The 25,227-nt window shown below is 47.1% G+C and overlaps 1 protein-coding gene and 1 long non-coding RNA gene across 5 annotated transcripts in view; one reads left to right on the top strand and one right to left on the bottom strand.

Annotated features, from left to right (window-relative positions):
• LOC119955324 overlaps nucleotides 1-25,227 on the top strand; it is a 201,871-nt gene that overhangs the window by 68,169 nt on the left and 108,475 nt on the right. The gene's annotated exons all lie outside the window — the stretch shown is intronic.
• The window catches only part of cacna2d4a (calcium channel, voltage-dependent, alpha 2/delta subunit 4a), a 591,407-nt gene that overhangs the window by 511,332 nt on the left and 54,848 nt on the right, over nucleotides 1-25,227 (bottom strand). For all 4 annotated transcript variants that reach the window (XM_038781413.1, XM_038781415.1, XM_038781414.1 and 1 more), the window contains exon 3: nucleotides 23,181-23,297. In XM_038781413.1, the coding sequence (XP_038637341.1) occupies nucleotides 23,181-23,297 (117 nt within the window). The remainder of the gene's footprint in view (nucleotides 1-23,180; nucleotides 23,298-25,227) is intronic.

Raw genomic sequence — 25,227 nt, 5'->3', positions numbered from 1 at the left:
AGACAGGACAGAGTGGTGTACTGGCGCTCCCGCTGGAATCTGGGCACATTAGCACTGCCGGCCTGGCACATTGGCACTGCCACTGGGCACTGCCAAGATGCCCAGTGGCACTGCCAGGGTGACACTGCCAAGGGTCAGGGCCTGAGGAGGTCCATGCCCATGAAAGGGGGATGAGGGGGTTATGAATGGTGGGGGGATGAATGGGGGGGGGGGGTTAGGAAGGGACCTCATAAAGATGGTGGGGGGGTGAAAGGTAGGGGTCCTGAAAGAGGAAGTCCAAAAGTGGGCAGGGGAGGCCTGAAAAGGAGGGGGCCCTCAGAGACCTCATAACCGGGTATCACCACCTGTGAGGGAGGGGTGAGGGGGGAGGCGGTGGGAATGGAAATGAGGTAATGCCCACGTGTGCAGGGGGTGACTTTGTCCGTGGATAGGGAGTGTGGGGGGGGACCATCAAGCTCACTTCGAGATCAGGCCAGATCTCTGAATAGCCGGTTTCATCAGCAAGTTCAGCTCCCCTCTGCTGAAAACATTTTTAAGTGTGGGCTAGGCCGGGTCAAAACTCCCAAAGGCCCAAAAAAATGACTAAGTGTGGGTGAATACCACTGTGGATCTCAACCAAAACGCCGGCAGGAACAGCCCGCCAAACCCACCCAAAATTACACTTGAAAATGTTTCGGTTGAATTCTGCCCTCTGCTTCCACAACCTTTTGAAGACTCACAGCTGTCTTGAGAAAAACATTATCCTAGTCTCGGTCTTAAATTGCGGGGGAAAAAAATGTTAAAGTCGCGCCTAGTTCTCCGACATGAGGAAACACCCTTTCCACATCCACCCTATCAAGACCTCTCAAAATCCTATGTGTTTCAATCAAGTCATCTCTTAATTTTTTTAAAGTCCAGCAGCTGCAAGCCTGTCCTGTCCAATTGTCCCTCATAAAACAGCCTGTCCATTCCATGTTTTAGCCTTGTGAACCTTCTCGGAACTACTTTCTTAAACAAGGAGACCAATATAGTACACAATACTCCAGGTGTGGTCTCACCAATGCCCTGTATAACTGAAGCATAACCTCCCAACATTTGTATTCATTTGCCACCACAATAAACAAAGTAAGAAGTCTTACAACACCAGGTTAAAGTCCAACATGTTTGTTTCAAACACTAGCTTTCAGAGCACTGCTCCTTCCTCAGGTGAATCTGAGGAAGGAGCTGCGCTCCAAAAGCTAGTGTTTGTAACAAACCTGTTGGACTTTAACCTGGTGCTGTAAGACTTCTTACTGTGCTCACCCCAGTCCAACGCCGGCATCTCCACATCACAATAAACAAAAACATTGTTTTAGGCTTCCTAATTACTTGCTGTGCCTGCAAACTAACCTTCTGTGATTCATGCAATCAGACATGCAGGCACCTCTGCGACTCAGAGTTCTGTAATCTCTTACCATTCAGATAATGTGCTTACTTTTTTTATTTTTCCTACCAAAATGGACAATTCCACATTTTCCCCACATTGTACACCATTTGGTAGACCTTTTCCCACTCACTTAACCTATCTGTATCCCTTTGTAGCCTCCTTATGTAAACATCACAACTTACTTTCCTAGCTATCTTTGTGTCATCAACAAATTTAGCAACCTGACCTTCAATCCCTTTAGTCAAATATTTTAAATAAATTGCAAAAAGGTTGAAACCCTGGCACTGATTCTTGTGGTGCACCACTTGTAACATCTTGCCAATCAGAAAATTACACATTTATATCTGCTTTCTGTTTCCTGTTAGCTCGACAATCTTCTATCCAATACGATGAGCTTTTAGTTTCTGCAATAGCCTTTAATGTGGCACCTTCTGGAAATTTAAATACAGTACATTAATAATGGACAGTACAATACATTAGCCAGTTTCTCTTTATCCACAGCACGTGACTCCTTCAAAAAACTCCAATAAATTTGCGATATGCCTTTCACAAAACCATGTTGATTCTGCCTAATTACCTTTAATTTTTCTAAGTGCTCGACTATAATGTCCTTAATAATAGATTCAAATATTTTCCTCGGGGCTTGTCAATCTGCATCACCAATTATTTCCTCAGTACTGCTTCCCTTGTGTTTGTAATGTTCTTGAGTTCCTCCCTCCCGTCCATTTCCTGATTCAGTTATTTTGGGGATTTACTTAGGCTCTCTATCAGGAAGACCGATGGAAAATACCTCTTTAATTCAGCTACCATCTCCTTATTTTCCATTATTAATTCCCCAGACTCACTTGCTATTGGATCAACTCTCACTTTGTCAACTCTTTTCTTTTTTTAAATAGCTATAGAATTCCTTACTATCTGTCTTTATATTTCTAGTTTTCTCTTGTACTCTAATTTTTCCTCCTCATTAATGTTTCAATCATTCTTTGCTGCATTTTTAGCTTCTGCATAATCTTCTTACCTGCCCCCACCTTTGTATAATTATATGCTTTTTCTTTAATTATATTACTATCTTTAGCTTTTTAGTTAACCACAGATGGTGGGGGCTTGCCTGGGAATATTTCTTTCCTATTGGAATGTATCTATTCTGTGTATTCTGAAATATCCCCTTAAATGTCTACCATGCATTTCTATTGACCTACCCCTTCACCAAATTTTCCAGTTCACTTTAGCTCACTCTACTTTCATTCCCTCATAATTCCCCTTACTTAAATTTAAAATACAATTCTTTGACCTGCTATTTTCTTCCTCAAACTGAACATAAAATTCAATCATTTTAGAATCATAAAATAATGGAATTTACAGTGCGAAGGAGGACAATCTTCTGATCAATCTTCTGATCAATGTTACATAGGGGCACCTTCACAATGAGGTAATTAATTAATTATACCTCATTACATGATACCAAGTCTAGTATAGCCTGGTTGGTGCCATAATATGCTGGTATAAGAAACTATCCCAAAAATATTCTATGAATTCCTCATTAAGGTTACCATTGCCCATCTGAATCTGATTGTTCCAGTCTATATTTTCCCAGCAAAGAACCAATGAATCTGATAGTGGCAATAGGATATGTTAACAAAAGCCTTGAAACAAAAGTCTTTCATTCATTGTTTTTTACTGTATTAAAAATAGTCACTTCACGACAAGACAACAAAAGTGTCAGTCATTCAGGCTTTTTCAATAACATAAACCATTGAGATCACTTAACCTTGTGTAAAGAAACATTGTGAAATTGACCGCAGAGATCGGAAAGCCAGAGTTGTCAATCAAGCAATATTTTCTCTGGGGTGTAGCTATTTCAACAAGAGTATTGGATGTCTGGGCTCTCAGCCAAGCCTCATTATATTTTCACAGTGGGTCAATGAGTATGGAAGCGCCAGAGTTTGACATAAGGGACATGAGGGGCCATAAGCACCGAGTGGAGTGGCATTTCTTGGAATGGCAGACATGAGGGGCAGCTGGATGGGTGAGGAGGCATGGCATGGCATAGGGGCATGAGGTGGCATGTGGAGTATAATGGCTGGTGAACCTGTGTGTTTTTATTTTAACTGGGACGAAGTCGCACAGCATTGAGGTAGGCCTTTTAAACAGCCTGTCTCAGCACCGGGCAGACCGTGCGGCATGCTCAGACTTTTTCATGGATTGGTTGGTCTGACTCCAGCCTGCATCCGACCCTCAACAATGAAGTTCCAATGGACAATCTGCAATGCTGCTCCACTCAATAGAGACTGTTGGTAAAGAAACCTTCTGAAGTAAATGAAACGCTTATTTTCTGAAGCTTGAAGGAACAGGAGTCTGGCTACTTCTGACCACCTTTCTCTTGATGCTGTTCCCCCCTCATCATATCACAACATGTGTGGTCCTGATCCGAGACACCATCAGCAACAGAGCATAAAAGAGAGAGAGCATACATGTGCATGCAGCGAAACAGCGCCAACTTGAACAGTCACCCCAGCAATGGCAGCAAAAGAAAGAGACAGAGAGAGAGACGAAAGAGAGAGAGCGAGAAAGAGCGAAAGAGAGAGAATGAATGCACGCGCAGGGAAACAGCGCCAACTTGAACAGTCACCCCAGCAATGGCGGCAGAAGAAAGAGAGAGAGAGAGAGAGAGAGCTGGAGAAGATTGTGGATTTGATCAGAGGCCCAGCAGCATTGGTGGAAAATAAAAGACAGAGAATGTAAAGTCTCAGGTAAGTGACCACTCGGAAGCGATGTCTGAAGACAATTTGATTTTATTCAGGTTACTAAACGCTCATCTCCCCGAAGGTTCTCCCGCACCCGGCCCACATCTGGGCCAAGGTATTTATATCCTAGCAGTCCTAGGAAAAGGGGGTTAACCCCGCCCTCTCATCTGGGCAAATCGAATTCAGGTGAGGCCACAGGGGCTCTGATGTTGCACTGAGCCTCCTGTCAGGTTATAACAGTGAGAGAGAGACTGGGGAAGCTGCATGAGCCTGATATGAGACACCGGTGGAAGCGGGGAATAAAAGAGAGTGAGAACATGAAGGAGTGTTATGGACCTGATCAATGTATTTCCAAAAAAAAAGCAAAGAGTGACACATGGACAGCAAGTAGATGATTGATTGGTGAGCATTAGGTTTTTCCAAAGACTAGGGCAACGGTTTAAACAAGGGCCTGGGAACGGTTAAGTTATTAGCCTATCTAATTAATTAACTAATTACTAAAACTTCAATCAATATAAATATAACAGTAAATTACACTGTTAAACAAAATATTACCAGCTGAGGCCTGTTGTTTGCAATTCCTGGGCCATGAAGAAACTTCAGGGCTATTGGGGACTGTGTGTGTAGGAAGTGCCTCCAGCTGCTTGAACTCAAACTCAGGATTTCTGAGCTTGAGGGGAAACTGGAGTCACTTTGGCGCATTAGGGAAGATGAGAGTTTCCTAAATTGTGCATTCCAGGTATTAGGCACCATAATCGCCAATGACAGTTCCGGATAAAAGTTGGATAGTTACCCGGAAGAGTCGGAATAGGCAGGAGGTGCAGGAATCTTTGGGGTACTCTCACAGCTTTTGTGCCTGGTTGGAGTGAAAACACTTTGAAGGAGTGCAGTGGAGTTCAGACCATGACACCAATGGACAAGGATTACACAGGATGGAACAGCAAAGAGTGGAAAAGCAGTTGGTAAACAAGGTTTTATAGTTAAAGGGACAAATCAGCATTTTGTTGACTGTCATTATTAGTCCTTCATGGCCTGGCTACCACCCTGGTGCCAGGGTAAAGGCCCTCACAGCTAGGATGCAGAACACTCTGGAGGGGGAAGGGAGTGAGACAAAAGTTGTGGTACACAGCTGATGGAACCATCAATTCACCAGACACGTGCTTTCCAATATGAACAGTGGTTTTAATCTACTTACTACAGAGCCAGCCTGTTACCCATTGATGAACTCTCGGTGAACTGCAGGCTGACTCTGGACAAGGGTATTTATACAGCAGCACAAGGGGGAGGAGTCATGGGCGGAGCCAAGGGTGGAACCCCGTACAAAACTCCTGAGCATTCCCAGAGCTACTCCCCCTAGTGGTCGGATAACGCTACTGCGCTTACAAAGATACAGTGTGAATTACCAAGTTACATTCACCACAACAGCAGTATCAATAACATAGAGAAAACAGTTATTGAGGATCAATGGCCAGATTTTCAGGTACTCGAGAGGAAGTTAAAAAGTAGAACCTCAAAGATACCAACCTCTGGATTACTCACAATGCCATGTGCGAGCAAGAGTACCATTAGGAAGATAGGGAGAATCAATGTGTGGCTTGATGCAGGGCTCAGGAGGGAGAGCTTCAATTTCTTGAGACATTGGAACTTGTTCTGGGGCAGGAAGCAACTATTCAAAAGGGATGGATTGCACTTCAACGTGACTGGAACAAGCCGCTCAAGAGAAGGTTAATTAATGCGGTTGAGGAGGATTTAAATTAAATTGGTTGGGGGATGAGCAACAGAACAGAGAAGTAGAAAAGGTGTATAAGATGGATAAAAGAGCGAGAGTGTTGAATAGTACTCGGGAATTATGTAATGCCATATTAGGAACAGATTAAGAAGGACTATGAGGATTACAAAGACAGGTTTATAAACACAATATGTGGTGAAAAATGTTGGTGAGTTACAAGCATAAATAGCTGTATGAGAATATGATGTAGTGGCAATAACTAAAATGTTGCTTAAAACTGTGAAGGACTGGCCACTTTATATTCAAGAAAACAATGTGTTTAGAAAAGATAGGGAAGGGAAAAAGGGAGGTGGGGTGGCAATACTGATTAGGAAAGATATTGCATTGTTGGAAAGGCAGGATGTCCTTGAGGGACAGGATCCATTTGGTTCGAACTCAGAAACAAAAGGATATGATCATCCTCCTGGAAGTATTCTACAGGCCTGCAAATGGAGAGAGAGATCAAGAGGCGCAAATCTGCAAGGAAATCACAGTAATGTAGAACCATGCAGTGATGATATTAGGGAACTTTATTACTCAAATATTGATTGGGATAATGTTAGAGTATCATAGAATCTCTACAGTGCAGAAAGAGGCCATATGGCCCATTCAGTCTGCACCCACCCTTCGAAAGAGCACCCTGTCTAGGCCCCACTCCCCTGCCCTATCCACATGGCCCCACCTAACCTGCACATCTCTGGACTGCGGGAGAAAACCCGGAACACTCAAAGGAAATCCATGCGGACACGGGGAGAACGTACAAACACCACACAGATAAGGTTGGAATTAAACCGGTAAAGAGGAACGAGTAAGAAAGGACAACCATTTCCGAAAAGCGTTCAGGAGAATTTCTTCGACCAGTGGGTTCTCAAAGGGCATTTCTGGATCTACTGCTAGGGAATACAGAGGGCCATGTCGCTCAAGTGTCTGTGGGGGAACACTTGGGTAAAAGTGATCATTGTATTGTAAGGCTTAGATTAATAACGGAAAAGAACAAGAAAAAAATCTAAAGTAGAACTTTTAAATTGGAAGATGGTGAACATCAAGAGGATTTGAGATTATCCAGGCAGAGTAAAATCGAATTTTAAAAATGACAGGAAAAACTGTAATGGAAGATGTACAGGTTAGGTGCGGTTGTGGTGATAGGGCAAGGTTGCAGGACTGGATGGGGTGCTTATTCGGAGGGTTGATGCACATCGATGGGCCAAATGGCCTCCTTCTGCACTGTAGGGATTCTATGGACTAAGAAGATGTTTCAGGTACAGTTAGGTACATTCCAACAAGGGCAAAAGGAACCAAACCAGGGTTTCTTGTTTGATGAAAGGATTGGAGACTGTACTGAAACAAAGGAAAAGTGCATATGATATATGCCTGGTGATTTTTTTCAAGACAGCATCAGGCCAAATACAATGAGCTAGATTATATATCTATTGATTGAATGAGCTAGATTATATATCTATTGATTGGATGAGCTAGATTATATATCTATTGATTGGGTACAAAATTCAGTCCAATATAGGCCTGATTTGGAAATAAAGACACAGAGGTTTTGATTCTCCAGTCCGGCTGTAGTGAATGGAGAATTGGCTGAGCGCCAGAATCTCCGTCCTCATTGGCAGTGGTAGCGAGGCGGACCCGCAACGGAGAATCTCGCCCAGAAGTGTTGATCTGGATGTTAATTACAGTTTCATGTAAAATATTAGCAGATATTTAGGACGGGTTTCTCTGTCCCGCCACGCCAGGGGTGGAATTCTCTGATAATGGGGCTATGTCTTCACGCCTGCGAGAAAATGGGCGTGAATCACTGGACTTTTGTGGAGAAAGCCCAGAGTGATTCTCCGTTTTGAAGGGGGTGAGCAGGGCCTGGAGTAGTCCTCACAGCTCCGGCTGCCGATACAGGGCCCAGCACATCCGGCCCGGGTCCGTGCAACATGGCGGACCCACACAACGGGCTGGCCCCCACAATGTAGGCACCCCACAGATCCCGCCCACCCGCCAATCGGTGGCCCCCGATCGCAAGCCTGGCCGTCCTGGAGGCCACCCCCGGTGACGGATCCCCCCGCCCCCCACCAGGGCAGTCATGGATTGTGTCCACAGTCGCCACTCCGAGTGCCCGCGGGTGGAACCATGAGTGAACCACGCCGGCGGGAACTCGGCTACTTGTTGGCGGAGAATCGCCGCGGGGGCCTCTTTCAATAGCTCCTGACTGGCGCCACGTCGACCGCGCGTGTGCGACTGGCAGCGATTCTCTGGTCCCCGGATCATGGGTCTGATGCCCCATTCCTCACCCCCACGCCGAGCGCGATTTCGGCTCAGAGAATCCGCACCCAGATTTCTGGTTCAGCACGCCGTCAGGACTTTGTTTCGCCGGCTGGTCAATGCGGTTTCCCATTGTGGGGCAGCCCCACACCATCGGGAAGCCCCTGGGCTGCTGGCAAAATGGAGCATTCCGACGGTGGAGAATTCAGCCCATGAAAGATGGATCCCACAACAATTTGAACTGTAGGTCTCCTACTTCACACTTAAAAACAGTTAGCCAGCAACTGGAATGGCCATGTGGAGAGGAGCATCAGACCCTTCTGGAACTGCGAAGGGTCTGTTTAAATATACAAATTGGGGTCCTATGCCAATTACACATACTTTGTCCAGAGTCCTTTGAGGGTCCTCTAAAGACCTCTTAGAGAACCACCAATAAACTTAAAGTGTGTTTTTGATGGAAGAGCGCTTCAGCTCCCGATAGCTGTAAAAAAAGAACTTCTAGCCCTCTGCAAGGCCTTACAAAGCCCCTCCCAGGATTGCTTTCTGAGTCCTGACTTGACCTGCCAGCTGATATATCCAGAGGAACCAGAGACAACCTGCAGTTAAAGGAGGTCAATCGGCCCATCGAGTCTGTGCCGACCCCTTGAAAAAGCACCCTACCAAGGCCCACTCCCCCACCCTATCCCCGTAACCCCACCTAACCTGCACATCTTTGGATGTTAAGGTTCAATATAGAATGGTCAATCCACCTAACCTGCATATTTTTGGACTGTGGAAGAAAACCGGAGCACCCGGACGAAACTCACTCAGACACAGGGAGAACATGCAGACTCCGCACAGGCAGTCACCGAGGCCGGAATTGAACCTGGGTCCCTGGTGCTGTGAGGCAGCAGTGCTAACCACTATGCCAATGTGCCGCCCTTTACCCCCTATATCAGGGGATCCAGCTAATTATCCACCATAATTATCCACAGCACGGTAGCATTGTGGATAGCATAATCGCTTCACAGCTCCAGGATCCCAGGTCCGATTCCGGCTTGGGTCACTGTCTGTGTGGAGTCTGCACATCCTCCCCGTGTGTGCGTGGGTTTCCTCCGGGTGCTCCGGTTTCCTCCCACAGTCTAAAGATGTGCAGGTTAGGTGGATTGGCCATGATAAAATTGCCCTTAGTGTCCAAAATTGCCCTTCATGTAGGGTGGGGTTACTGGGTTATGGGGATAGGGTGGAGGTGTTAACCTTGGGTAGGGTGCTCTTTCCAGGAGCCGGTGCAGACTCGATGGGCCGAATGGCCTCCTTCTGCACTGTAAATTCTATGTAAACTATCCCAGCCGCATTTAAATTAGATCTGAATCTCAAAATGGCTTGGGTCTCATGTGGCAAGAATGGATGGTTGGAATAAGCCCCATACCAACTACAGACTGGTTTTAGACAGAATTGGAAGATCAGCCTCATTGTCTGATTTTGGAAGCTTTGGAATTGCTTAGCTTTAGGATTAATCACTCTCATTTTAGTTCTGACTGGAGATGTTCTTCATGTGTATGTATATGTAGCTATTGTTCTACCATCAGAGTGTTTAGCAACAGTGTGTCAGTCCATACCATGTGCAAACTGTGACGAAAGCATCAGCATGTCTATCAAAAAATTTGATTGTTTGAATTTCTGGGAACCACAGAACATAACATAGTGGAAGCACATGCCTGTGAGTAAAACCCAAACATTTTAAATGGATTCAATGCTGAATTAGATTGATAAAAATCAATATGAACTAGTTCCAGAGGGAAAACAAGAGTGAATTGTGCAAAAATCAAATGGCTGCCACCACAGCAATGAATGCCCATCCACAACCCATGTTGAATAGAGAGACAAACTTTCAGCAGTTTTCTAAAAAGCATTAGCTTCTAAAAGGGTCAACTGCATCCCTCTATGGGCAGGAGAAAAAGGGTTACATTTGTTTAATAGCTGGAAGATGAGTGAAGATGACAATAAAAACCCAGACAAAGTTTTTGAGAAATTCAGCACACAACTCCAGCCAAATTCAAACCATTGGTCCCAACGATTTGAATTTCAAAGTGTGAGGCAGGAACAAGGAGCGAAATTCTCCGACCTCCCGCAGGGTCGGAGAATCGCCCGGGACCGGCGAAAATCCTGCCCCCGCCGTGGCCAGAATTCTCCTCCACACGGGAATTGGCGGGGGCGGGAATCACGCCCCGCCGATCGGCGTGCCCTCCGCGCCGATCAGCGAACCCCCTGCGGCGATTCTCTGGCCCACGATGGACCGAAGTCCCGCCACTGAGAGGCCTCTCCCGCCGCCGTGGTCTGAACCACCTCTGGTGGCGGCGGGATTGGCGACGCGAGCAGGCCCCTGGGGTCCTGGGGGGGGCGCGGGGCAATCGGTGGCCAGGCCCGCGATCGGGGCCCACCGATCGGCGGGCGGGCCAGTGCCTGGGGGTCACTCTTTTTCTTCCGCCGCTGCCACGGCCTCCACCATGGCGGAGGCGGAAGAGAACCACCCTACCGCGCATGCACCGGTGGTGACGTCAGCACCAGCTGACGCACCGGCGCATGCGCAAACCGGCGAAGGCCTTTCGGCCAGCCCCGGGGGGGGCGGGCATCAAAGGCCGTTGGCGCCGGTTTTGGCGCTAGTCGGTGTGGCGCCAACCACTCCGGCGCGGGCCTAGCCCCCACCTTTGAGGAGGCCCGACGCCAGAGTGGTTGGCGCCACTCCGCTACGCCGGGACCCCCTGCCCCGCCGGGTAGGGGAGAATCCCGGCCAAGGTGTGATTGTGAGGCAATTTCTTAATGAGATTCAAAAATATAACCAGCAAAATACAGAGGGCAGGATTCTCCGACCCCCCGCCAGGTCGGAGAATCTCTGGGGGACAGCGCCTCCTCCCCCCCCCCCGGCAATTCTCTGGGCCCCGGTGAGCCGTTGTTTCCTGGCCAGTCCCACTGGCGTGAAATGGACATGGTCCATCATGGCGGGACCTGGCTTGTCGGCTGTCATAGCGGGGTCCTCGGGGGGGGCACAAGTGGATCCGGCTCAGAGTTTGAGATCTTAGGCGGCAGGCAAAAGCCAGTCATCTGATCCGAAGAAAGTCTAACATTTGGACTGGTAACCCTAAACATGCCAAAAAAGGTTTACGACGGGTCACTGCATACTATACCACTGACCACTGAACAGATCCTAGAGAAGCACAAAGATGTGTTTACAGGGTTTGAATGTCTACCTGGGGATATCATCTCAAAGTAAATGATATTATACAGCATACGTCAAGAGTTCCAACTGTCCTCAAGTCAAACGTAAAATCAAGATGGAAGAGCTGGAAAAGAAGGGAGTAATCAAGAAAGTAATAACTCCGACTGGATTAGCAGTATTGTAGCAGTGAAACAACCTGAAAAGCTGAGGGTATGCTTAAAGGATCTAAATAAAGCACTGAAAAGATCTCACTAGCCTATGCCAACCATTGCCAAGGCAAATATCTTTATTACCCTAGATGTGATGGTTACTGACAACTTAAGCTAGGTGAAAGCAACTTTAGTCAGGAGATGGTTTCACATGCTGTTTGGTGTTTCCACAGATCCAGAAGGGTATTAATGGTAGCAACTTACAGTTGTCAGTGATCCTCTCATCAGTGATCACAGCCGATGAAGAAAGTTGAAGATGCTAGAACAAAATATTACATTTTCCAGATTCAACGTGAAGCAGCAGCTCGACATACTCTGGAAGATATTAACCCAGCAGACACTGAATCTGACAGACAACCACTTGCTCAAATGAAGCAAACTACCCAACAAGATGCATCTGTCTATGTTCTGCAAGAAGTAGTGATGAAAGAATGGCTCATGACCATTAAGGACACATCTGTGGCCACAAGAGCATATTGAGATGAATTGACAGCCCAAGATGGAAAGAGTGTCATTGTCTCTTAGATGATGAGAGGGGATATGCTGAAGGGCATCTATGCATGCCATCAAGGAATTGAATCAAGTCTGGAAAAAGATCTACTGAGCAAAAAGACTAAAGACCCCATCAATTGTTATGGTGCTTGAAATGAGCGCCAAGCTAAATGAGCTAGAGAGTCACTAATGATGCATGACATCGTGGGCAAATCATGTATGAAGCTGGGAGTAGACTCTTCACTCCAGCAGGAACTGATTATTTTAATAATGCAGATTATTATTTTGACTACTGGGAAGTAGACAAGAAGACTTCAATGATGATCACTGAGATAGTAGAATGTCTCAAATCTCACTTTAATCATTATGGCATTGCAGACATTGTGATGAATGACAATAGCCCTCAGTTTATGAATTAAGAATTCAGCCTCTTCATCCAGGGTTAAGAAATGCAATATCCACAGTCAAATGGAAAGGCTGAGGTAGCAGTGAAAATTGCCAATGGAATCACCAAGAAGTCAAGCAATTCTACCACATAATATAGAAGTCAATCCTCCAGTGAAGAAGCACTCATTGAAGGCCACGGAAAATAGTCCAGTCCAAAGACAAATGTCACATTGCACCCTAACCATTTTTCCAATAGCAGAAAGATTATTGAAGCCAAAAGTAGCAAAAAAATCAAGGTGAAATGGTAGAAATCCAGTCGAACATTTAAGAGCCAGTTAGGGTACAAACCTTGAACAGTGGTCAGTCCATGTAAAAACTTGGGGCATGCGGTCAAGTGGTTATCACACAGTGAAGTGAATGACCAGATATACCAACACAACCACAGGCATATATTAATAACCAAAAATGCTGTTCGTTTACCACAGGCAGCTGATCAGGAAGATGGAATCTCACAAGCTGTACAGAATACAGAATAACCTTTACTCCCAGAGGTCCAACAGTCCCATCAACAGAAATGGAAGAACAATAGTTACCACAGGAACATGTACCATGAGAATGACACTCGTCATCGAGGGGACTTCACCCAGGCGAACAGCCAATTACATCATGCATGTGTACCATTGAGAAACCTGTACGATTTAACAATGTATATAATGCTTGTGCAGAGACTGACCAGAATAGCAAACAGCTTGTTAATTCATGAGAACGATTGTGGTATGGTGGGTAACTCACAATTGCACATGCTAGTGTTATGGGCCAGGGTTTAGAGAGCCCTAAAATGTATCATGGAGTTCACCTGACCCACAACTTCGAATCGATTGTGATTATGGGGAGCACACGGCCCTACTCTGCAGGTGTGATGCAACAGAAAGCTACAGTACTTTTAAATTAAAACACTGTTTATTTATGAAACCAGTTAACACTTTATAAACCCACAGTAAACATCTCAACAACTATCAATAAATCCCACAAAGAATACAGTACTCTATAAGTAACCTTTAATCTTTCTTTGCAACATCCATAAGGCAAAAAGAACCCTCTTCACAGAAAGACATTAACTTCACTACTGAGACCAGTTACCACTTTGAAATCACCAAATGAACATTAATAAGCTTGCAGAGATTCATACACATCTTACTGTGATTGTAGCTTTTCCAAATCGAAAATGAAACTAAACACACCCTGTAGCAAACAGCCTAAAGCGAAAGTAAAAGCAGACAGACAGCCCAGCTCCACCCACACTCTGACATCACTGATCAACACCCATTTCTTAAAGGTACTTGTGGTAAACCACTGTTACTGTATTATATATATTGTGGTAAACCACTGTTACTGTATTATATATATTGTGGTAAACCACTGTTACTCTATTATATATATATTGTGGTAAACCACTGTTACTCTATTATATATATTGTGGTAATCCACTGTTACTGTATTGTATATATTGTTTGTTGTGTCTGCTGGCTCCGCATGTGGTTCCTTCCCTTGGGCTCTGTATAAAGGTGGCCGACCTTGGCCCTGCCCCAGTTCGGGATCAGTTGCCAGCAGGTTCTCGTTTAGCTTATTAAAACCACAGTTTTGTTCCACAATATGGCAGGGGGATGGGAACCAGATTAGGAAGTTAAAGGTCAGTAAAGAGGCAGCAACTAAAGCCAGTAAGGTATGAGACAATAAACTCATTGTGACTAAGGGGAAGAGTAGACAGGGAAGAGATAATGAATGCAAAGGGACAGGTGGTCTGAGGTGCATTTGTTTTAATGCGAGAAGTGTAGCAGGTAAGGCAGATGCACTTAGGGCTTGGATTAGTACCTGGGAATATGATGTTATTGGTATTACTGAGACTTGGTTGAGGGAAGGGCAAGATTGGCAACTAAATATCCCAGGGTATAGATGCTTCAGGAGGGATAGAGAGGGAGGTAAAAGGGGTGGAGGAGTTGCATTACTGGTCAGAGATCATATCACAGCTGTGATTAAGGAGGGCACTATGGAGGATTCGAGCACTGAGGCAATATGGGTAGAGCTAAGAAATAGGAAGGGTCCAGTAACATTGTTGGGACTTTACTACAGGCCTCCCAAAAGCGAGAGTGAAGTAGAGATACAAATATGTAGACAGATTATAGAAAAATGTAGGAGCAATAGAGTGGTCGTGATGGGAGATTTTAACATTGAATGGGGCTCATGTCGTGTTGGAGGCTTGGATGGAGCAGAATTTGTAAAGAGCACCCAGGAGAGTTTTTTAGAGCAGTATGTAAATAGTCCAACGCGGGAAGGGGCCATACTGGACCTGTTATTGGGGAATGATCCCGGCCAGGTGGTTGAAGATTCAGTCGGTGTTTACTTTGGGAATAGCTATCAAAATTCCGTAAGTTTTAGAATACTCATGGACAAAGACGAGAGCGGTTCTAAAGGAAGAGTGCTAAATTGGGGAAAGGCCAAGTATAACAAAATTCGGCAGGAGCTAGGGAATGTGGATTGGGAGCAGCTGTTTAATGGTAAATCCACATTTGAAATGTGGGAGTCTTTTAAGGAAAGGTTGATCAGAGTGCAGGACTGACTCACAGTCCCTGTGAAAATGAGGGATAGAAATGGCAAGATGAGGGAACCATGGATGACGGGTGGAATTGTGAGACTAGCTAAGATGAAAAAGGAAGCATACATAAGATCTAGGCAACTTAAGACTGATGAAGCTTTGGAGAAATATCGGGAAAGTAGGACAAATCTCAAACGCGCAATAAAGAGGGCTAAAAGGGGTCATGAAATATCTTCGGCTAACAGGGTTAAGGAAAATCCCAAAGCCTTTTATTCGTATATAAGGAGCAAGAGGGTAACTAGAGAAAGGATTGGCCCACTCAAAGACAAAAGAGGGAATTTATGCGTGGAGTCAGAGGAAATGGGTGAGATTCTTAATGAGTACTTGGCATCGGTATTCACCAAGGAGAGGGACATGACGGATGTTGAGGTTAGGGATGAATGTTTAAATAATCTAGGTCAAGTTGGCATAAGGAAGGGGGAAGTTTTGGGTATTCTAAAAGGCATTATGGTGGACAAGTCCCCAGGACCGGATGGGATCTATCCCAGGTTACTGAGGGAAGCGAGGGACGAAATAGCTGAGGCCTTAACAGATACCTTTGCAGCATCCTTGAGCACGGGTGAGGTCCCGGAGGACTGGAGAATTGCTACTGTTGTCCCTTTGTTTAAGAAAAGTAGCAGGGATAATCCAGGGTATTATTGACCTGTGAGCTTGACGTCAGTGGTAGGCAAACTGTTGGAGAAGATACTGAGGTATAGGATCTATTCACATTTGGAAGAAAATAGACTTATCAGTAAGAGGCAGCATGGTTTTGTGCATGGAAGGTCGTGTCTTACAAACCTAATAGAATTCTTTGAGGAAGTGACAAAGTTAATTGATGAGGGAAGGGCTGTCAATGTCATATATATGGACTTCAGTAAGGCGTTTGATAAAGTTTCCCATGGCAGGTTGATGGAAAAAGTGAAGTCGCATGGGGTTCAGGGTGTACTAGCTAGATGGATAAAGAACTGGCTGGGCAACAGGAGACAGAGAGTAGTGGTGGAAGGGAGTGTCTCAAAATGGAGAAAGGTGACTAGTGGTGTTCCACAGGGATCCGTGCTCGGACCACTGTTGTTTCTGATATACATAAATGATCTGGAGAAAGGTATAGGTGGTCTGATTAGCAAGTTTGCAGATGATACTAAGATTGATGGAGTTGCAGATAGCGAGGAGGACTGTCAGAGAATACAACAAAATATTGATAGATTGGAGAGTTTGGCAGGTAGAGTTCAATCCAGGCAAATGCGAGGTGATGCATTTTGGAAGATCTAATTCAAGAGCAAACTATATGGTCAGTGGAAGGGTCCTGGGGAAAATTGATGTACAGAGAGATCTGGGCGTTCAGGTCCATTGTACCCTGAAGGTGGCAACGCAGGTCGAAAAAGTGGTCAAGAAGGCATACAGCATGCTTGCTTTCATCAGATGGGGTATTGAGTACAAGAGTCGGCAGGTCATGTTACAGTTGTATAGGACTTTGGTTAGGCCACATTTGGAATACTGCGTGCAGTTCTGGTCGCCACATTACCAGAAGGATGTGGATGCTTTAGGGAGGGTGCAGAGGAGGTTCACCAGGATGTTGCCTGGTATGGAGGGTGCTAGCTATGAAGAAAGGTTGAGTAGATTAGGATTGTTTTAGTTGGAAAGACGGAGGTTGAGGGGGGACCTGATTGAGGTCTACAAAATTATGAGAGGTATGGACAGGGTGGATAGCAACAAGCTTTTTCCAAGAGTGGGGGTGTCAATTACAATGCATCACGATTTCAAGGTGAGAGGGGGAAAGTTTAAGGGAGGTGTGCGTCGAAGGTTTTTTTACGCAGAGGGTGGTGGGTGCCTGGAACGCTTTGCCAGCGAAAGTGGTAGAGGTCGGCACGTTTAGATAAATGATCTGAATCGGCGCAGGCTAGGAGGGTCTGTTCCTGTGCTGTTATTTTCCTTGTTCTTTGTTCTAACTCGTCTTTGTTATAATTGATGGCACATCAGTCCTTTCACATGACATTAGTGCATGCAGATTTGCCTTTTGTTAGTTAGGAAAATGGGGGTGTTTGTGTCTGATGCACTATCAATTACGAGAAGACGAGAGTAGAATGTAATCGAGGCTTTATTACACTGAGATGTGGAGTCTCCTACAGCAGCTGACGAAATGGCCGCTGTACGGGGAGCACACATATTTATACACCGCCTACTGAGCGGAGCCAGAAGGCAGGGATCCACCCCCGTACCTGTAGTACAGGGGCCTTACCGTAATACCCATATATATATATATACTGTATATACATCAGTGGTGACTACCACATTCACCCTCTGTTAAAAAATGAGTCCAGCAGGGGTAGTGGAGAACAAAATACAGAAAGTTGTGTTTAAAATTACAGATAATATTACAAATTCAGGTGGTCCGGTGCCTTGATCTGCCATTGAGAGCGCCGCAGTGCTGGTAGCGACTCAGGCGGCGGCTTAGTCTTCGGTGACTCCGGGAGTGTGTCAAAATCCTTTTCATCCCCGGGTGGGAGCAAGGGGAGGACGGATTGTTCCGGAGCAGGGGCTGCGGTGGGGTGCGCCGGGGGAAGGGAGGGTGGTGCTGGGGCAGAGGGGGGGTTGTGTGTGTGGAACCAGCTGGTGCCAGGTCCCTGAGGGAGACTGTGTCTTGGCGGCCATCGGGTAACGCTACGTAAGTGTACTGCGGGTTCGCGTGGAGTCGCTGTAACCTCTCAACCAACGGGTCTGCCTTATGGAGTCGCACGTGTCTACGGAGGAGAATGGGTCCTAGAGCTGCCAGCCACGTTGGGAGCGAAACCCCGGAGGTAGACTTCCAAGGGAAGGCAAAGAGACGTTCACGGGTTTCATTAGTCGCGGTGCACAGGAGCGACCAAATGGAGTGTTGCGACGGGGAGGACCTCCTGCCAGCGGGAGGCCAGGAGATTTCTGGACCTTAGGGCCAGCTGGACGGCCCTCCAGACCGAACCATTCTCCCGCTTCACCTGCCCGTTTCCCCTGGGGTTGTAGCTGGTCGTACTGCTTAAGGCAATGCCCTTGTTGAGCAGGTACTAGCGCAGCTCATTGCTCATAAATGAGGATCCCAGGACGCTGTGGACAAAGGCGGGGAAACCGAACAGAGCGAAGATGGTGTTGAGGGCTTTGATGACGGTGGCAGACGTCATGTCGGGGCATGGGATGGCAATGGGAAATCGGGAATATTCATCGACCACACTGAGGAAGTACATGTTCCGGTCGGTGGAGGGGAGGGGCCCTTTGAAGTCCACGTTGAGGCGTTCAAAGGGGCGGGAGGCCTTCACCAGGCACTCACGGTCTGGGCGGTAGAAGTGCAGATTGCACTCCGCGCAGACCTGACAGTCTCTGGTGATCGCCCTGTCTTCCTCGATGGAGTAGGGCAGGTTGCAGGCCTTGATGAAATGGTAAATACGGGTGACCCCTGGGTGACAGAGATTGTTGTGCAGGGTCCGGAGTCGGTCCACTTGTGCGCTGGCACATGTACCTCGGGATAGGGCATCGGGGTTGCGCTTCCCGGGGCGATACAAAATTTCGTAGTTGCAGGTGGAGAGCTCGATCTTGCACCTCAAGATTTTATCATTTTTGATCTTGCCCCGCTATGTTTATAAGAACATAAGAACATAAGAACATAAGAACTAGGAGCAGGAGTAGGCCATCTGGCCCCTCGAGCCTGCTCCGCCATTCAATTAGATCATGGCTGATCTTTTGTGGACTCAGCTCCACTTTCCGGTCCGAACACCATAACCCTTAATCCCTTTATTCTTCAAAAAACTATCTATCTTTACCTTAAAAACATGTAATGAAGGAGCCTCAACTGCTTCACTGGGCAAGGAATTCCATAGATTCACAACCCTTTGGGTGAAGAAGTTCCTCCTAAACTCAGTTTTTGTTAAAACCGAAGGCAACCGACCGTTGGTCAGTGAGGAGAGTGAATCTCCTGTCAGCCAGGTAATGCCTTCAATGCCGCACAGTTTCAACGATGGCTTGGGCCTCTTTTTCGACAGAGGAGTGCCGAATTTCGTAGGCATGGAGGGTGCGGGAAAAGAATGCCATGGGCCTGCCTGCCTGGTTGAGGGTGGCAGCCAGAGCGACATCTGATGCATCGCTCTCCACTTGGAAAGGCAGCGTCTCGTCGACCTCGTGCATCGCGGCCTTGGCGATGTTGGCCTTGATACGGTTGAAGGCCTGGTGAGCCTTGGCCGTCAGGGGACAAATGGTGGATTGAATGAGTGGGCGGGCCTTGTCCGCATAGTAATGGGCGTAATACGAAAAGAACCCCAGTCATCGTTTGAGGGCCTTGGGGCAGTGGGGGAGGGGGAGTTCCATGAGGGGGCACATGCGATCGGGGTCAGGCCCCAGAACTCCGTTCTGGACCTCATAGCCGAGGATGGCTAAGTGGTTCATGCTGAACATGCACTTCTCCTTGTTATGTGTGAGGTTGAGGAGAGTAGCGATGTGGAGAAATTTGGAAAGATTGGCGTCATGGTCCTACTGGTCATGGCCGCAGATTGTGACATTGTCCAGGTATGGGAAAGTGGCCCGCAGTCCGTACTAGTCAACCATTCGGTCCATCTCCCGTTGAAAGACCGAGACCCCGTTGGTGACGCCATAGGGAACCCTGAGAAAGTGGTGAAGGCGGCCGTCTGCTTCGAATGCAGTGTGTGGGCGGTCCGCCTTACGGATGGGGAGCTGGTGGTCAGCAGATTTCAGGTCCACTGTCGAGAAGACCCAGTATTGTGCAATCTGATTGACCATATCAGATATGCGTGGGAGGGGGTACGCGTCGAGCTGCGTGTATCGATTGATCATCTGACTGTAGTCAAAGACCATCCTGTTTTTCTTCTCAGTTTTGACCACTACCACTTGGCCTCTCCAGGGGCTGTTGCTGGCCTCGATGGTGCCTTCCCGAAGCAGCCGCTGGACTTCAGACCTGATAAAGGTCCTGTCCTGGGCGCTGTACCGTCTGCTCCTGGTGGCGACGGGTTTGCAATCCGGGGTTAGGTTTGCAAAAAGGGAAGGCGGGTCAACCTTAAGGGTCGTAAGGGGTGGTAGGGGCCCACCAAATTTCACGGTTAGGCTCTGGAGGTTGCACTGGAAGTCCGGGCCGAGTAGCAAGGCAGCGCAGAGATTGTGGAGGACGTAGAGGTGGAAGCCGCCGAACTCCACGCCCTGGACGGTGAGGGTGGCGATGCAGTATCCCCGGATTGCCACAGAGTGAGATTCAGAGGCCAGGGAGATTCTCTGGTTAGCGGGGTGTACCGCGAGGGAGCAGCGCCTTACCATATCGGGGTGAATGAAGCTATCAGTGCTCCCAGAGTCTAGCAGGCAGGAGATCTCGTGCCCGTTGACCTTCACCTTTGTTGAAGCGGTCGCGAGGTTGTGTGGTCGAGACTGGTTAATCGTGACCGAGGTCGGTCATCAGTTGGTCGTCAGCGGTTGCAGGTGATGAGCAGCCTGATGAGGTGCCCGACGGGCAGGGGTCCTGAGTCGGGTAAGGTGGCGGCACCCACGGGCCGCACGTGTCCTAGGAGAGGCAATTTGGCGGCGCCCTGGGGCTGCACGTGTCCTGGGGCTGCACGTGTCCTGGGGCAGGCAAGATGGCGGTGCACATTGGTCCTGGGCAAAACAAGATGGAAGCGCCCACAGGCCGCACATGTTGTGAGCAGAGGAAGATGGCGGCGCCCACTGGCCGCACGTGGTCCGAGGAGGGGAAGATGGCGGTGCCCACTGGCCGCACGTGGGGGGTGCCGGGACAATAGCGGCAATTGAGCGGGCCTGGCATACTGCAGCGAAATGTCTCTTCTTGCCACAGGCCTTGCAGAGGGCGCTCCGCACCGCGCAGCGCTGTTGGGGGTGTTTTGACTACCCACAGAAGTAGCATTTGGGTCCCACGGGGTTGGTTGGCTGCCGCACGGCACAGGTGTGGGGTTGGCTGAGGACGGTCGCTGATGGGGTCCACAATGGGGTGGCCGTCTGTGGGGTCCACGATGCATAGGGGGGTGGGCCGCGCTGTCGGGTGCGTAGGCCTGAACGTTGCATGATGTGACCGTAAGTGAGAGTGCTAGTTTTTTGGTCGCCGTGAGGTCGAGCGTGGCCCCATCTAAGAGCTGCTGGCGGATGTAGTCAGACCCTATGCCCGTAACAAATGTGTCTCTCATCAGCAGATTTGAGTGTTCCATGGCTGAAACGGCCTGGCAGTCACAGTCTCTGACTAGTGCAAGCAGGGCACGCCACAAATCTTCCACCGACTCACCGGGAAGTTGGCGCTGCATGGAGTGGAGATGCCTGGCGTAGATTTTGTTAGTCCGCTGAGCGTAGTTTTCCTTCAGTAGCGCCACAGCCTCTGTGTAGGTCGGCGCGTCCTGAACGAGGGGAAAGACGTTGGAGCTCAGCCGCGTGTACAGGATCTGGAGCTTCTGTGCTTCTGGAATTGTGTCTGGCGCAGAACCGATGTACACTTCAAAACAGGCTAGCCAATGTTCGAAGTCCTTTTTGGTGTTGTCTGCTTGAGGATGCAGCTGCAGGCGATCCAGCTTGTTGCGGAGGTCCATCTCTGAAAAATCTCAGTGTAATAAATTGATGCACTATCAATTATGAGAAGACGAGAGTAGAATGTAATCGAGGCTTTATTACACTGAGATATGTGGCCTCCTACAGCAACTGACGAAATGGCTGCTGTACGGGGAGCACACATATTTATACTCTGCCTACTGGGCGGGGCCAGCAGGCAGGGACCTACCCCGTACCTGTAGTCCAGGGGCCTTATAGTAAAACACATATATATGCAGTATGCACATCAGTGGTGACTACCACAGTGTCTCTTGTTCATTATGAAAGGGGGATGTTTGGGTTTCGAAATGCAATCATTGCTACATGTCCCAACTGGCTTTCTGTAGTTATGTGACCTCTGCTGTGAGGCACAAGTCAGGGGGAGCCATCATACATTCAGTTCAATAAAGGCACAACACTAGAAAGACTGTAATCTTGGAAATCATAACAGTTTCTGGGAGTAAATTAATGTTTGAGATAGGAAACACTCTGATTGAAGTTGATCTAGAAATACCAGATAAATAAGGAATACTGGAGGCAATAAAAAGTCTCAATTACCTTGATTCACACTGATACCAGCTTCATATTGCCATGAGTTAAGTTTGTCATGTCTGGCAGATAATGTCATCCTGCCATTATGTGGTCATTTGCATACATTCTTCAGCACAGGGTAGGTACTTCTTAGCAAAGCACAGTAACACTGGGATTTTTAGAAGTGGCACAACGATTGTGTATTTTGGACATCCCTTATATTACGACCTCCCCCCCCCCTCCCCCCCACACTAAAATGCTATTTTGTAAAATTTAGGTACCACATTTAAAATAATTACAGTAATTTAATCTAATGAGTGAAGAAGATTGAAAGGTGAGAAAATGAATTTGCATTTTGCAATGCCCTATCAGGTCACTCAGAAGTAATAACAACTTATATTTATGCAATGCCTTTAACGTAATGTTCCCAGCTGCTTCACGGGAGCATGGGAAAACAAAACATGAAAACAAGCCACGTAAGGGGATCTTAGCTCAGATGACCGAAAGCTTGGTCAAAGATATAGGGATTAAGGGCTATTTTAAAGGAAGAAAGCGAGGTAGAGGGGTGACGAGGTGCAAGGAGTGTATTCCAGAGCATTTCAGAAATTATTTAAAGCACTTCACAAATAATAATTTGGAAATATAGCAACTGTTGTTAAGTGGTCAAATAGGATGGTCTGCTTGATGGCTGAGAAAGAACACTAGGAGAACTCCCAGCTCTGTGAATAATTTCATGGGAAATTTAATTCACAATTTAACCACTGTTTGGCATCACATCCAAAAGACAGCAGCATCGACAATTTCCCATCAATCCTTAGGAACAACAGCCTAGATTATATATTCAAGTCCTACAGAGAGGTTGAAATTTCAATCTTGGGTACAACAACAATTTAGGAGCTTGTTGGTAGGTTGCCCGATTTTCCGGTTGAATTTAATTATGCAACACTTGAAAATCCCACATGGATAGAAAACAGCTGCAGGGATACAGATATTAGTTTGTACCTTCACTGCCTCAACTTTCCTTCCCAACATCTCTTTCATCTTCTCTCCAAACTGCATTACCAATTCCACGCCGTCCACCTCTTCAATCTTTATAAAGGGTTCTACATCTTTGTATTTCTGGATAGAAAGAAAAAAAAAAATCAGCAATAATTACAAAAAAATGCAGTGAACCAAAAGGCAACAATCATTTACAAATCCTAAACCTCTACTCACCAGGTGAATATTGAATGTGCAACAATTAGAGATATCTTAAATATTATTACCAGTTAAAATGCCCCATTTTCAGTTCGCTGGTGGATCTCCTGTTGCCACAGCTCCACTGTTGCAACTGAAGTGAATGTGTTTTATGAGAAATAATGTGACCTGCAGTGACTGAAAATGCTAAATACCATTGTTGTTAACTGACAAATTAAGATATTTATTGCTGATTTGGAGACTGTCTTACATAATTGCATCCATTATTCTTTGAAAACTGGAAATTAGCCTTTTATTTGGTTATTATGATTTCACATTTTAAAGAAAGAGAATACATAGCAAAGTGGATGCAACATCAGGCAGTTGCAAGTAGTTATCTAATAAATAGATAATTAGCAATACTGAAGAGAAGAGTGGGATTTAGTTCAATACCACCGCCTCATTTCACTTCAGGAAGGAGATAGCTTGTGCTATAAACTACCACCCCACAGCTTGCAGGGAGAAGGGCTTTAGCAACATCTAAGAGTAACACAATCAACTCCAATTTACACAACATTTTGGCTTGATCATTTATCACCATTTTCTCCACTACAATTTGTCAAAATCCTGCAATCCCTAAACCAACAACAGTATGGAAACACCAATAAGTCTGCAGCAGTGCAACAAGGCCGAGTGACAGAAGTTAGGGAAGGGAAGCGAATGTGGCCATGACCACAGCATGGAAACAAATATGGGGTATTGGTGACTGTACTTGGGGGCAATCCTTTGCTTTCATAGGGATTGGAAAATCCTGGGTTTTGGTTATAATGGGGCATTATTCTGGCCGTGGTACATTTGGGACATGTTCCTAGGTTTGACTGAATTGAGGGTGACCCTGAAGTTTGAAGTATTGCAATGAGACAGCTGATCTGGAATCATTACAAAGGGACAATTGGGTTTGACAGGACCATCAAATCCAAGCTTCAGGTCTGTTACAACCAGGATTGATTTGTAATGTTTGGTGTTCTCTTGGGTGCAGGAATTGAGGGGTGACCCTGCATTCGAAGTATTGCAATAAGACAGCTGATCTGGAATCATTGCAAAGGGACAATGAAAGGGGCAAGACCATCAAATGCAAACTTCATGTGCGGAATTCTTTGATCGTCAGCGCCGAAATCACGTTCATCGATCAGCCGGAGAATCTACGTTTGCACTGGACTCGGGGGTGGGGGGGGGGGGGGGGGGGGGGACCGTTTTTGCGATGCTCTGCCCCCTCAAAAACAGCGTACTCATGGAGCACACCGCATGCCATCGAGGCGGCCTCAGGACGTCACCTGAGGCCCTCTCCCGGTGCTCTGCCGTAAATGGGCCGAGTCCCCGATGGGGCGTGTGTCCTCACAACGTTCGGGGACCTCGCGTTGTGGCTGCAGACTGAGTCCAGCGCCGCCAGTCGGGAGGAGCCATTCCGCTGGCGGGGGGTGGGGGGGGGGGGGGGAGACTTAGGCAGGGGCTGGGGGACTGGTGGGGGGTAGTCCGGGAGTGGCGAGGGGGGTTACAAGGGGGCACTATCTGGCAGACCGGGTCCGCAAGTAGCCGGTGCCATGTTTTACGGAAACACGCCAACACCAGATGTCTCAACAGACGATCCAAACACGACTACTCCCATGGCCAGGCCAGCGGCAAGATAGAGATTACCAAACCCAAGCAAAAAAAGAGGAGCAGTCACAAAGTCAGTCACAAAATTGTTGTCAAAACAAAAAAAGAAGAGAAGTAGAGCGGTGGATACCGTGAGTCTCACTGATGACACCAAGCAACAAGACGTCGACAATGTGGCCGACACGCCAGAGAATACACAATGGCACAGCAGCAGAAA

The sequence above is a fragment of the Scyliorhinus canicula genome, chromosome 20 (genome assembly GCF_902713615.1).
Source record: "Scyliorhinus canicula chromosome 20, sScyCan1.1, whole genome shotgun sequence".
Taxonomy (NCBI): domain Eukaryota; kingdom Metazoa; phylum Chordata; class Chondrichthyes; order Carcharhiniformes; family Scyliorhinidae; genus Scyliorhinus; species Scyliorhinus canicula.
This window is presented reverse-complemented; position numbering and strand designations above follow the sequence as displayed.